This window comes from Rhinoderma darwinii, chromosome 7 (assembly GCF_050947455.1).
Source record: "Rhinoderma darwinii isolate aRhiDar2 chromosome 7, aRhiDar2.hap1, whole genome shotgun sequence".
In the NCBI taxonomy this organism is placed as follows: Eukaryota; Metazoa; Chordata; class Amphibia; order Anura; family Rhinodermatidae; genus Rhinoderma; species Rhinoderma darwinii.
Window position 1 is genome coordinate 77,397,015 of NC_134693.1, and position 15,362 is coordinate 77,412,376.

The 15,362-nt window shown below is 45.6% G+C and overlaps 1 protein-coding gene across 6 annotated transcripts in view; it reads right to left on the reverse strand.

Annotated features, from left to right (window-relative positions):
- The window catches only part of DMC1 (DNA meiotic recombinase 1), a 408,015-nt gene that overhangs the window by 319,822 nt on the left and 72,831 nt on the right, over positions 1-15,362 (reverse strand). For all 6 annotated transcript variants that reach the window (XM_075833569.1, XM_075833573.1, XM_075833572.1 and 3 more), the window contains exons 2-3: positions 3,670-3,765; positions 2,465-2,509 (exon numbers count right to left, since the gene is read on the reverse strand). In XM_075833569.1, coding sequence (XP_075689684.1) covers positions 2,465-2,509; positions 3,670-3,726 — 102 coding nt within the window. In that variant the 5' untranslated portion in view covers positions 3,727-3,765. The remainder of the gene's footprint in view (positions 1-2,464; positions 2,510-3,669; positions 3,766-15,362) is intronic.

The window sequence follows — 15,362 nt, forward strand, 5'->3', positions numbered from 1 at the left end:
GCAATTCACGTGCAACTTCAGCAACTCACCTTTGCAAATGGCCTTGCAAAAATTGGAAAAAAGATATGACACAATCACGGGCTATTGAGCCCTAGCCTTAAAGGGGTAATGCGGCCTAAAACATTTATCACATCTCCTCTACATCCAAGCGTGCTCCCCTTTCCCTCCAGCTGCACGACCATGGCAAGGTCAAGTTTGAAAGGAAAGGGTGTCGAACACGTGTGCTGCTGCTCCATTCAATACTATGAAACTTACAGAAAAGGCAAAATCTCCTGAACGGTGGCAAAACTGAAGCTTTTTTTTTTTTTTTAACTAATATAAAAAGACATAGAAATATACATATAGATCATATTTCTCTCTCTGACCTGCATATAAAGCACATAAAACAGTGTAGAAGAGCTGTTGAGGTGTCTCCTTTCATTAACTTTTATTCTGCTCAGATTTTTCTTTGTAGACTTCATATACATAAATATTGGGGTATATTCACACATGCCATTAAAGCGACCTTCCAGTCCCCCCCCCCCCAAAAAAATAAAAGTAACGATTGCAAAATGATTTTTAACATACCTGGTGTCCATCTCTTTCTTTCCTCTTGTTCTGTTGCCTCGTTCATGGTCCCCGTTATCCTCGATCCAAGATGGCCACCGATGTCTCAGACTTGCATAGGGAGCGTAGTGTGCCAGTCTGAGACACGCCCCCTCCTCCACTGTTCTCTGATGGACCAGCGCTGATTATGTCCACGTTGGCCCATCGCTACTGACGCTTCCCCTGCTGGTTACCTTGCAGGGGATCCGGCTAGAGAAGCGTCAGTGGAAAGAGGAGTGAAGACAGCGGTGGGGACGTCAGGACTCATCTTCTGGAGGTAAGTATAGCACATGTTATTGTCTGGGTTTTGTTTTACAGGGTTTCTTGCATTGGACCACATCTGATCGTTGTCAAATTCATTTATGTAAAATAAAATGGTGAAAGAGGATTCTAGTGGGGGAGTGTTTATTTCAAAAATTTTTTATTTTGAACTGTATAGCAGCGCTAGTAATGGAGATGTCTCACTCACACCTCCATTACTATTGCTAGTGCTTGGTGTCAGCCAGAGGTGTGCTTGTTCACCTTTGGCTGACACTAACTCCTCCAAGCTATTACCCTGGTAGCCAGCGCACCAGGAGTTCCCGGGAAGCATCAGAAGCGGCCAAACCGATGTGATGGGCCACCCCAGGCTGGTATTTTTAGGATGGGAAGGGACCAATAGCGAAGAACCTTTCCATCATGAAAATATCAGACTGTGGCTGTTGGTTTTCCTTGGCTGGTTATGGAAATAGAGGCCCCAGTAAACAGCTGATATTGCTGGAGGAAGCTGCGGCCAGCTAGACATTTCCCCTTCAGTGGACGCAGTATTACATGATGGCCATTCACATGAATACAATCCATGTAATGCATTAACAGCGCGAGTCCGCCAGAGCAGTTGCTTGTTGGACGTTTTAAGTATTGACTGCCAAGGTAAATTGGCCTGCTGAAGCTATGGCGTTGGGGCATCTGAGCACAAAGTAAATTTTTTATTCATTGAGTTATTACCTACTAACTATGTAGCAATTTCTTCCATTCCTGGTCACTTATAGATTAAACTTACTGTTGTAAATTGTAGGTATGGGACTCTAGCTAATAGTTTAAACTTGTATGCACAATGCTTTTCGATACTGTATGTATGTATGTATGTATGTATGTATGTATGTATGCCTGTGCACAGTTTTTTCACTGTGATCCATAAAAAGGTTGTTGTTTTTATGCTTATGTAATAAAAGTTTATGGATAGGGTTGTAGAGAGTGGATACAACGCCAAGACAAAAGAAATGTTTCAAATGGGGAACTCCGTTCCAATTTTATTCAAGATTTCGTTAAAAATAGAAATACTCCCTTAAATATACAAAGTAAAAAGATAAACCAATGCAATATACTAAAAGCCATTAACATTTTATATTACTAATTGTCTCATTGATTCTAGCCATGAATAAGGACGCTATGGTCGTCTGAAACGCGTAGGCAACGCTTATGCCTGCCATTCACCCTTGTACCTGGAATTTTCTATTTTTAACGAAATCTTGAATAAAATTAAAACGGAGTTCCCCATTTTAAACATTTCTTTTGTCTTGGCGCTGCATCCATTGTCTACAACCCTATCTGTTCCTACACCGTGTGCCGACGCGGAGATCCGGGCGCAATCAGCAGTGCAAATCTGCGAAAGGTGAGCTGGAGGATTCCTCCTATAAACATTTTTCTAATAAAAGTTTATATTTTAAATGAAGGACTGAACACTAAGGTTTTTTTCGGTAAGATTTATATCATGCGAGTTTCCTCGGTTATTATCATTGGACTAATATTTGTACATGTTTACGTAAAATCATTCCTTTTTTTGCACAACCAGTCTGAGATTACAGACTAACATGTCTGTGATTTAATAGCCAATACTTACAATTCCATGCTTCTGTAACATATCAATATCTTGGAAAAAAGACTCCTAAACAAATAAAGTATTAGGTTAAGATGGTTAAAATTTTCCTTCACACTTGCACTCTTTTCACATCTGCGATACGTTTTTCGTTCTTCTGTTCCATCATTGGAACAGAACAAAAAAAAACGGAAATGCTGGAGCCATTGCATCGCATACACTTACGGAGCCCATTGACTTTAATGGGTTCCGCCAGGTTTCCGACGTGCTTCCGGCATTTTTCACCAGAACTGTGATGAAGGCCCCTAACAGAGGGCCCTAGCAGGGTCTCCGATGCAAATGTAGAACATGATTTTTTTGAATCATTAAAAAATTTCATTTTTGTTACATTTGCAAATTAAAACAACACATTGCAATTATATATGTCTAAATAATAGTATTTACCTAAGGTAAAAAAAACAAAACAAAGGGTTAATCCCACCTCCACATGATATGCCATAAATGTCTGATAGATGCAGGTCAGTTGTGGGAGCCGCACCCATCTAAAGAACGGGGGTTAGTCAACATGGTCCTGTCTGGTTTTCATACATATCTAAGGCCTAGTTCACACATACTTAAAGAGGCTCTGTCACCACATTATAAGTGCCCTATCTCCTACATAAGGAGATCAGCGCTATAATGTAGGTGACAGCAGTGCTTTTTATTTAAAAAAACGATCTGTTATCGCCACTTTATTAGCGATTTTAGATTTATGCTAATGAGTTGCTTAATGCCCAAGTGGGTGTATTTTTACTTTAGACCAAGTGGGCGTTGTACAGAGGATTGTATGACGTTGATCAATCAGCGTCATGCACTCCTCTCCATTCATTTACTCAGCGCATAGGGATCCTGCTAGATCCTTATGTGCTGTCTTATACTAACACATTAACAATACTGAAGTGTTTAGACAGTGAATAGACATTCCACGGGATGTCTATTCACAATCTCTGCACTTCGTTACTGTTTCTACGGTAGTTACAGCAGAGGAAGCGTGATCTCGTTGTAACCTGTCATTTACTGCGTAATCTCGCAAGATTACGCTTCCTCTGCTGTAACTACCACAGACAGAGTAACGAAGTGCAGAGATTGTGAATAGACATCCCGTGGAATAGGCGCGGGGGAGAACACTTCTCTCAAATACAGCAGACTTATAACTATTAATTAAAAGATATAAAGAGTAAAATAATTACCTCGTCATCATGAAATCCTATTTCTTCATCCACTACTTGATCCTCCATTGATTTCATAGTGGCAATAAAAAACAGAGAACAGACAAATAAATGGACCTGTACAATATAAAAATAATGAGGGAGATTTATTAACCCTTTCATAACCAAAGGTCATTGAAACTCGTGTGTCCAGGTCAAATTTTCCATTTTTGAATATGTACTTCTTTAACCCCTTCCCGCTCCTGGATGTACTATTAGGTCCAGGGGCGTAACTAGGAAAGACTGGGCCCCATAGCAAACATTTGACTGGGCCCCCCCACCCCTGGGTGTCAAACAACCCCCCCTTGTAGATAATGCCTTTTTTTACAGCCCCCCCTGTAGATAGCGCCATACAGCCCCCTCTGTAGATAGCGCCATACAGGCCCCTCTGTAGATAGCGCCATACAGGCCCCTCTGTAGATAGCGCCATACAGGCCCCTCTGTAGATAGCGCCATACAGGCCCCTCTGTAGATAGCGCCATACAGGCCCCTTTGTAGATAGCGCCATACAGCCCCCCCTGTAGATAACGCCATACAGCCCCCTCTGTAGATAACGCCATACAGCCCCCTCTGTAGATAGGGGATACATGTGTGATCGCTGGCATTGATAGGGAGAACGGCAGACCGAAGGTCCCCTGAACTTCTCCATGACTAACCTCTGACTTCCGGCGTCTGCGCAGCTCAATAAAAATGAAAGGAGCGCAGGTCACGCATGCGCACAAGCGCGAACGGCACTCCATTCATTTCTACGGAGCTGCCGACACAGACCCCGGAACTCCGAGGTTTGTGATGGAGAACTTCAGGGGACTTTCAGTCCCCCGTTCTCCCTATCAATGCCAGCGATCACACATGTATCCCCTATCCTGTGAATAGTGGATACATGTCTTTTGTTTAATGGCAGAGCGGGGAGATACCTCCCTGCTCTGCCGTAGTGTTCAGTGGCGTCCCGCTGTAGCAGCCATAGCGGCTGCTAGCGGAGCCTCCGGCCATGGTCGGGGCCCGTGCCGGCGGGCGACACGGGCCCCCTCATGCCGCGGGTCCCATAGCAGCCGCTACGGCTGCTATAGCGGTAGTTACGCCACTGATTAGGTCATGGTAGCTGTATCGTTCGCGCTCCATGACCTAATAGTACATCACGGGAGTAACGGCCATTTCGGCCGTCTTCCCGACACATGCAGGAGCTGTGCAGCTGCTGTTTCGTACAGCAACTGCCGCAGCTCCTATAGCGGGGACCGATCCCTGTGTCCCCGCTGATTAACCCCATAAAAGCCGCGTTCAATAGAGATCGCAGCTTTTTAGGGGTTAAGCCACCATCGACGGCTCACTACAAGATAGCGGCCGGTGATGGTGGCTATGGCAACCGGACACGTAACAATGGCGTCCGGCTATGCCATCTACGGAAGCCTAGTGGGTCCTGACAAAGTCAGGACCCACTATGCTTGCTGTCAGTGAGTAGCTGACAGCTCTAATACACTGCACTACGCATTTAGTGCAGTGTATTAGAATAGCGATCAGGGCCTCCTGCCCTCAAGTCCCCTATTGGGACAAAGTAATAAAGTTTAAAAAAAATGTTGTGTAAAAATAAAAGTTTTAAAAGTAATAAAAGTAAAAATTCCCCTTTTTCCCTCATCAGTCCTTTATTATTAATAAAAATAGATAAACAAATAAAAACTATACATAATTGGTATCGCCACGTCCGTAACGGCCTGAAATACAAAATTATTTCGTTATTTATCCCGCACGGTGAACGCCATAATAGAAAATAACAATAAACCATACCAAAATGACAATTTTTTTGTCACTTCACCTCCCAAAAAAATGGGATAAAAAGAGATCAAAAAGTCGCATGTACCTAAAAATGGTCCTGATCAAAACTACAGTTCGTTACGCAAAAAAGTCCTCGCACGGCTTTCTTGATGGAAAAATAAAAACGTTCTGGCTCTTAGAATAAGGTAACACAAATAGTAAATGATTTTTTTACAAAATGTTTTATTTTGCAAACGCCATAAGACATAAAAAAACCTATAAACATCTGGTATCGCCGCAATCGTATTGCCCCGCAGAATAAAGTGAATATGTCATTTATAGCGCACGGTGAACGCTGTAAAAAAAAAAATGTAATACAAAACAATAGTATTGCTGTTTTTTAGTCACCACGCCACTTAAAAATACAATAAAAACTGATCAAAAAGTCGCATGCACCCCATGAAAACTGACATGAATTCAAGGGGTCTAGTTTCCAAAATAGGGTCACTTTTGGGGGGTTTCCACTGTTTTGGCACCACAAGACCTCTTCAAACCGGACATGGTGCCTAATAAAAAGGAGGTCTCAAAATCCTCTAGGTGCTCCTTTGCTTCGGAGGCCGGTGCTTCAGTCCATTACCGCACTAGAGCCACATGTGGGATATTTCTCAAAACTGCAGAATCTGGGCAATAACTATTGAGTTGCGTTTCTCTGGTAAAACCTTCTGTTTTACAGAAAAAAACTGGAATAAAAAGGATCTTGACAGAAAAAAAAAAAAGAAATATGTAAATTTCACCACTACTTTGCTCTAAATTCCTGTGAAACACCTAAAGGGTTAATAAAACTTTCTAAATGCTGTTGTGAATACTTTGAGTGGTCTAGGTCCTAAAATGGGGTGTTTGATGGAGGTGTCTAATATATAGGCCCCTCAAATCAACTTCAGAACTGAACTGGAAAATAAAAATAAATAAATTAGGCAATACTTCGCTTCTTACATTATACTGATGAGAAGTGCCCACCCTGAGATAACCCCAGTTTTGACCGTTTGTATAAACAGAGACCCCTATTAGGCCATTTCAGTGCCCAGTTTGCCCAAGCATACACCCCCGAGAAGTGTATTTCTATTGATGAGTACTTGGTACTTTTTAAAGGGAGGCTTCAATTCCGCCAGTATCTGCCGAGTAAGAGTGCAAGGTATGGCGTGAAGATGTATAAGCTGTGCGAGAGTGCATCATGGTATACCTACAAATTTAGGATATATGAAGGAAAGGACACAAGTATTCAGCTCCCAGAATGCCCCCCCTTACGGGGAGTTAATGCAAAAATTGTTTGGTATTTGGTGCACCCACTACTGGACCAGGGTTACAACCTCTACCTGGATAATTTTTATACCAGCGTACCACTCTTCAAGTGCCTCGCTTCCAAAAGTACTGCGGCATGCGGCACTGCTAGAAGAAATCTGAGAGGCCTCCCTAAGACTCTGCTTGGGCAAACAAGGGGTGAGAGCAGGACACATTCTAGCAGCAACATATTGTGTGTCAAGTACAAGGACAAGAGAGATGTCCTTGTATTGACAACAATACATGTCCACACCAGTACCCATGTACCTGTACGAGGTACCAGTACAGGGGCCCCCAAACTAGACTGCATCCTGGACTACAATAGGTACATGGGAGGGGTGGACTTGTCAGATCAAGTCCTGAAGCCCTACAGCGCCATACGGTGTGGTATAAGAAGCTGGCCATGCACATCATACAGATGGCATTGTACAATGCGTACGTGCTACGTCGATGTACAGGCCAGATGGGAACTTTCCTGGAATTTCAAAAGGTGGTTATCAAGAACCTAATCTTTTTTTTTTTTAAATCAATCCAATTTTATTAACAAGAACAATAAGGCTGGGTTCACACGACCTATTTTCAGGCGTAAACGAGGCGTATTATGCCTCGATTTACGCCTGAAAATAGGGCTACAATACGTCGGCAAACATCTGCCCATTCATTTGAATGGGTTTGCCGACGTACTGTGCAGACAACCTGTAATTTACGTGTCGTCGTTTGACAGCTGTCAAACGACGACGCGTAAATTGACTGCCTCGGCAAAGAAGTGCAGGGCACTTCTTTGCAACGTAATTTGAGCCGTTCTTCATTGAACTCAATGAAGAGCAGCTCAAGATTTACGAGCGTCACAGACGCCTCGTATATTACGAGGAGCATTTACGTGTGAAAGGAGGCAGCTGTTTTCTCTTGAAAACAGTCTGTCTTTTCACACGTAAATGCCTGCTATCGTGTGCACATACCCTAAGACATTGACAGACATACAACATCTGTATCAGCATCATATACAACAGTTCCAGTATGACAGAAAAAACCCCAACATTGCCTCCCCCAACCCCTGCACAGCCCCCATCAGTATCTCTAACAGTTACACTTGATACAGAAAAGAAAAACAGTTCTATTAGCAGGACCCATCGTTTCCTCCCCCGTATGCTCCTAATGTGACTGCAAATGGTCCCTTATAAGACTTGCGTCCGTATTCTGCTCAGTTCAGACGACACCACCCCAGGGCAGGCCAACCATCTTCCCCACTGCTTATCAAATTTCTTCTCATTGCCCCTTTTCGAAAATATTTTATACTCCATCAGAATGTTAGGATATAGCATTCCCACAATTTCCCTCTGCACGGGGGGTTCTACGTCCAGCCAATGTTTAGCAATACACTTCCTAGTCTGATAAAGAATTTTTGCAATTGCCAAACCTTCCAACCTGTCACTCTCCAGTTCTCCCACAAACCCCAGCAGCAAGACCTTGGGATCTGCCGTCAATTCCAGACCATATACCTGTTTTATCAGTTCCAATATCTCCCCCCATAAGGTCCGCAAGGCCCCACACGTCCAGAACATATGATATATGTCCGCCTTCTCCTCTGTACACCTAGGACATTTAGCATCTGATCGGAGCCCCATCTGTTTTAACACCCACGGGGTTCGGTACACTCGTATCAAGAAGAGTTGTGATCTCCGCTGCGCCAGACTGAGAGAAAGATGGCATGATGACGCTAATATCTTCTCCCACTCCACTTTGGGCAAGGAACCAATATCCCGTTCCCATTTCACTCTCACCAGCTCCATCGGATCTCCCAAGTGTTTGGATAACAAGCTCCTATAAACCATCGAGATCAGACCTTTAGACGCGTCCGCCTTAACCACATAGTCTAGGACCCCTAGAGCACATATCGTCAGGTCCACCACAGCCGCCTGCGCCTGTAGGGCATGACGTATCTGTAAATATTGATAGAACATACTGTGTTCCAGTTGGAATTGGTCTTTCAACTGCTGAAAGGACCGTAGTACGGTATCCTCATACAGGTGATGTAGTCGCATAACCCCTGCCATTTCCCATTTTTGCATGCCCTCCAATTGACACATTTCCCACAGAACCGAATTATGCCATATGGGAGTATATTTAGTACACATTCCTATGCTTAAGATCTGTTGCATTGCCACCAGACTTTATGTATCAGGAGCAATGTTGGTTTAGTACTCGCCTATCTCTTATAGGTATGCGCTTCCAGCCCCTCCAGCGGGTTAAGTCCTCCCCCCATGTACGACAATAAGCGTGCACTAGATCCCCAGTTCTCTGTGTCCTCCCATCCTTTAAAATGTTGGCTCTGAGCAGCCAAGTAGTATATCCAGGCATTCGGCAGAGCAACACCCCCTTCATCTTTTGGCAATTATAATTTCTCCAATTTTATTCTTGGAACCCCTTTTTTCCAGACCAGATCCCGAAAGAGATTATGCAGTCGTCTAAACCAATGTTTGGGTATCCATACCGGGGAATTATGGAGAATGTACAATACCTGGGGCATAAGACTCATCTTGATTAAGTTGGTCCTCCCCAGAGCAGAAAGAGGGAGTCTATTCCAGGTCTCCACCTTATCTTTAACCTTGGGCAACAGTGGCAAAACATTTAAGGTCATATAGTCGTGAACCCGAGACGTCACCTTAACCCCCAAGTATGTAAACTCTGATACTACCGGAACACTGGGTCACACTCCATTGTCCACAATATTGACCGGGTCAAGTGGCATAAGAGCTGACTTGTTCCAGTTAATATTTAATCCTGAAAATACGCCAAATCTAGTGATTGTGTCTAGTACCACCGCCAGAGTGTTCTCAGTGTCTGTCAGATATATCAAAATATCATCCACATATAGAGAGATTTTTTCCTCCAATTCCCCATATTGCAAACCTCGTATGCGCTCCTCCTGTCGTATGAGACAGGCTAATGGTTCCACCGCCAGAGCAAACAGCAAAGTTGACTATGGGCACACCTGGCGCGTTCCCCTAGCCAGCAAAAACTTTCCAGACAGTGCTCCATTCACCCGTATGCGGGCCGTAGGGGCCACGTACAGCAACTGCACCCATTTCACAAAGTTAGGGCCAAATCCCATCCTCCCCAGAACCTTCCATAAATACCCCCATTCTACACAGTCAAACGCTTTTGCGGCATCTAACGTTAGCACAGCCCTCCCCACAGGGACGTCCGGTACTGCCTGAAGATTGAAGAATAACCGCCTAACATTTACAGCCGTTGATTTGGATGGCATGAACTCCGATTGGTCTTCATGCACAACCTGCTGCACCACCTTATTTAGCCGCAGCGCTAGAACCTTTGCCAAAATCTTAACATCCGACGTCAGCAAAGATATCGGTCTGTAGGAATCCGGCAATTGGCTATCTTTCCCCTCCTTAGGTAGTACCACTATCGTTGCTTCGTATAAGGAATCCGGTAATTTGCCTCTTTCAAAGCTATCCAGCAAAGTGGCTAAAAATTGTGGAGCCAATTCCGTCCCATACTCCTTATAAATTTCCCCAGGCAGACCATCTGGACCCGGAGCTTTCTCATTTGCCATATCCCCTATCGCGCTTTCCAACTCCTGCAGGGAAATAAGTGTCTCCAAACTATCTCTGGCCTCAGGGCCCAAGGTAGGCAAATGAATGTGTCCCAGATAATCCTCCAGTTGCTGTGTGGTGTAATGCGCTCTCGAGGTATAAAAGGTCAGTATAGAACTCTTTAAATACTTGCAAAATCTGCCCTGTGTCTGTCTCCACCCTCCCCCCCCCCTATCCCCTAAGGCCATGAATGAAGTTATTACTCCCTTGTGGCTGTGCCATCCTAGCGAGCAACCTCCCAGCAGTCTCCCCTTCTTCATAATATTTCTGCTTAAGAAATAGTCTTATTATCAGCCGTCACTAGTTGGTGATTCTTCAACAGCGTCTGAGCCTCAACCCAATGACTAAGTGTGACCTCTGAACCCTCTTCCACGTGTCTCCCTTCTGTTTCTGCCACCCGTTCCATCAGACTGTCCCCCAATTGCCGAGACTTGGTTTTGATCCGTTTAATATACTGAATGAAGACTCCTCTCAGCCATGAATTCATGGCGTCCCATAAAACCCCCTGCGGTACCGAATCAGCATTAAAAGTGAAATATTCTCTTATCAGGTGTCGTATCTCCTTGCCATCCATCAATTTCAACCAAAACGCATTCAGCCTCCAATTTCCAAAACTCCTGGTAGGCCGCTCATCCACTTCCAACGTCAAAGCCACAGGAGAGTGGTCCGACAACGCCCTCTGTAAATATTCTATTTGCGCAACATAAGACACTGCTGAAGCTGAGCATACAATCAAATCGATACGAGAAAGAGACCGAAACATGGACGATGCACACGAGTACTGGCGCACCCCTGGGTGTTTATCCCTCCAAATATCCCGTAACTCCATTTCCACAATTAACCTCCCAAATGCTGTCATATCCACCCCTTGCCCCCCTCCCCACCCCTATGAAATCTATCCAACCCCTCATACATCACCACATTAAAGTCCCCCATCAGGAGTAACGGCACCTCAGGCAACATGGAAAGTTTTTCCATAACTTTTTTAAGTACAGTGCGAGAATAAGGAGGAGGGATGTACAGTACCACTAAAATATATTCCCAATGATATATGGTGCAATGCACTCCCACATACCTCCCCTCCCAATCAGAGAAAGAAGAGTGACAAAGGGAAGACTCCTATGTATCAGCAGACTCACCCCCCTAGAATAAGTCGTATGGAAGTAGTGAAACCCATGTGCGATCCACACTCTATGTAGTAAGGACGCCGAATCTTTAGTCAGATGCGTCTCTTGCAACCCCACAATCAGGGCATTTTGTTGTTTAACACAGTCGAAAATCGCCTGGCGTTTCCTAGGTTCCCTTATTCCCCGGACATTCCAGGATAAACATTTAACCGACCCCATCGGGCATCATAGCATAAAGAAATCTGCCACTGAGCCAGGCTACTTCAACCGAGATACTGAGCCGTGCACCCCCTCCCCCTACCCCCCCCCCCAACAAAACCTCCCCTCTGAAAAGGGTCAGAGCGACATGTACTTTCCCTCCTATCCAACAGAAGCACACCTGAGTGTGAACATGTGACATGCCTTAAAGGCACCTCCAACCTGACCTTGTAACGTTCTCACCACTCCCAGTAAGTGGTGACTCCCCCTGCTATGCATAGGTAATAAACAATCCCACACAATCAGCAGATATTACAGAAACATTAGTTACCCAGTAGTTATCCCAGAATCAAGTACGATAGCTTTTTAAAGGATATCACCCTGCTGAGCGCGAGTTAAGGGTGCTCGCACACATGAAAACAACAGAACATAGTGTAGGATACTACAGTCCCGCAAAAGACAGCATGGCCTCCGAACTTCGCCGCCTAAGCGGGCTTTCACGCGTCCTCCACTCCAGCAGGTCTCCGCAGTCGACTCTCGTTGCAGTCCAGACATCTGGCAGCCTCCCGAGGGGTCTCAAAAGATGAAGCAGTCCCAAACGCAACCACCCGCAATTTAGTCGGATACATCATAGAATATTGAATGTTCAGGTCTCGCAGACGTTTTTTAACGTCCCAATATTGCAACCGCTTTTTCTGCACTTCCGCAGAGAAATCCGGAAAAAAGGACACTTTAACGCCATTAATGGAGATATCTTGCCACTCCCTTGCCTTCCGCAATATCCGATCTCTGTCCTTGTAATGCAGCAGCTTCACTAAGACCGGCCAAACTGTTCCAGCAGCCATTTTTCGAAAAACTCATCAGAGTTAGCGCCTTCTACTTTTTCCGGCACTCCAACCAAGCGCACGTTATTTCTGCGTAGCCGATTCTCTAAATCATCCGCCTTAGCCTGTAGGGCTACCACCGCCAAGGAATGTGACTGTATATCACATCGGAGCTCTGGAATAACATCTTCAACCTCAGACACTCTCCCCTCAATAATTGTTGTACGTTCTGCCACTTTCTGTAAATCATTTCTCAAAAGCAAAATGTCCTCCTTCAGGACTCCCACCTGACCAGTCAGCATGGATAGAATCCAGGAGTTCTGCTTCACTGCAGCGAGTATGTCTGTGAGGGACGGCTCCTGCACCTTATCTTTCCTGTGGTGCGTTCTGCCACCATCATTATGCCTTTCCCACCTCTGACCACACAGCTCTTCCTCCTCTTCACTCACCGTGTCCTCCTCCAGCACAGAGTATCGTGAGCCATAAGCCGGGCTGCTTGTCTTTCCACTGCTAGCCACAGGTGTTGTGCTTGCCGACGAACTGCTCGTACGGGGTGAAGAACCTAATCTTTAGGGACCAAGAAGGGGGCACCCAGTACTTCAAGAAGCGAGGCCACACACATCGTACCAGGGCAACACTTTCCAGGAGAAGGTCCCCAAACTAGCAAGAAGGGAAAAAGTCAAAAGAGGTGCAAAGTCTGCTATAAGAGGGGGATAAGGACACAATATATCAATATGACACGTGTCCCGAAAAACCAGGGCTCTGTATGATAGTGTTTTAAAATTTATCATAGATCTACCCTGACGCACTCCGCACAGCTTATCCTCATCTTTCCCTTCTGAGCCCTGCTGCGTGCCCAGGCAGCTGATAACAGCCACTTGTAGGGTATTGCCGTACCTAGGAGAACCCACATTACAGTTTATGGGGTGTATATCTCCGGTGGCGCATGCTGGGCACAATATATTGGACACTGAAATGGCATACATATATAGAAAATCTCACTCTGCACCATCTGCTGCGCATTACCTTTTACACAATACCTGTGGGATCAAAATTCCCACTACACCTCTAGATGAATGCCTTAAGGGGTTTAGATTTTAAAATGGGGTCACTTCTTGGGGGTTTCAACTGTACTGGTACCTCAGGGGCATCTGCATTCACGACTTAGCACCAGAAAAGCTCCGGTAGGCCAATTGGTGGTCCATCCCTTCTAAGCCCTGCCGTGTGCCCAGGCAGCAGATAACAGCCACATGTAGGGTAGTGCCGTACCCAGGAGAACCCACATTACAATTTATAGGGTGTGTATCTCCGGTGGCGCATGCTGGGCACAATATATTGGACACTGCAATGGCATACATATATAGAAAATTGCAAATCTCACACTGTACCATCTGCTGCGCATTACCTTTTAGCAGTGGCGTAGCTATAGGGGTCGCAGCGGTCGCAGTTGCGACCGGGCCCCTAAGCCTGGGGGGCCCACGGGCCCCCGTTGCCATACAGCATTTTTTCTAACTAAATCTTCTTTTGCCGTGAAGCCGGCACTTCCGGGTTACGGTCACATGGTACACTTAGTGTACCATGTGACCGTGTTGTCACGTGACACGGCTTCCAGACAGCGCAGAAGAGTCGGTGCGGAGGACTCCAGGTAAGCTGCAGTGTAACGTAATGTATTGTGTTGTAACGTTATGTATTGTAATGTATGTGATGCCTTGTAATGTATTGTGTTGTATGCGGTGGAGAGGGGGGGGGGAGCGTTAAATCACAGCCCCCCCCCTCCTCCACCGCAAACTGCACAATACAGTATAGTACACATGAGTGTATGAGAGCGGGGCTGCGGCTGTGTAATACAGTCACTGCCCCGCTCCTGAGTCCTAACATGGCCGTCAGGGTGATGTGATGCGGCCGGCGCTGCACTAATGAGCGTCGGCATTGAAGACAGAACATGGTGGACGCGCTACAAAACACCCCCATGTTCTGTCCTCAATGCCTGAACCGCCGCTCATTAGTGCAGCGCCGGCCGCATCTCCACATGCTGACCGCGCGCGCACTTATATCAGGAGCGGGGCAATGGCTGTATTACACAGCCGCAGCCCCGCTCTATAACGGCGGAGATCAGAGAAACCGCTCATCTCCGCCGCTATTCTCCTGAATGCTGCGATCAAAGCTGACTGCAGCATTCAGGGGAAAATGAGAAGGGGGGATGCCCCTGGATCGCGTCACAGGGAATTCCTGTGATGCGATTAAGGGACATACCATATATGGGCAGACAGCCCAGGGTCTGTTGAAGGACCCCAGGGCTGTCCTACCATATTTCCTGTTGTTAGGGCATACTGAGGTATGTCCTAACAACTGCCTGTGTACTATCCGTACACAGGCTAATGTACTGGCATATAGCTATAGGCCAGTACACTGAAGTTTAAAAATAAAGTAATGTTAAATAAAAAAAATACACATACACTTTTTTTTATAATAAACATTAAAATAAGTCTCAATACATAAAACATGCACATATTCGGTATTGGCGCGGCCGTAATAACCTGCACAACAATTTTTTAGCATCATTTATGATGTGTACTCTGTAAAAAAATAAAATAAAAATTGCTTTCTATCACTTAGGCCCCATTCACACGACCGTGCCCGCAATCAGGGCCCGCGATTGCGGGCACGGCCAGCCGCCGACTGCCACCCGCATTTTCGGGCCGTGCTCCCATACAAAGTATGGGAGAACGGCCCGCAAAATGCAAAAGGACGGACATGTTCCATAATTTTCGGAACATTTCTACGGCACGGACACCCATCCGTAGCGCTACGGAAATGTGTCCGCGCTC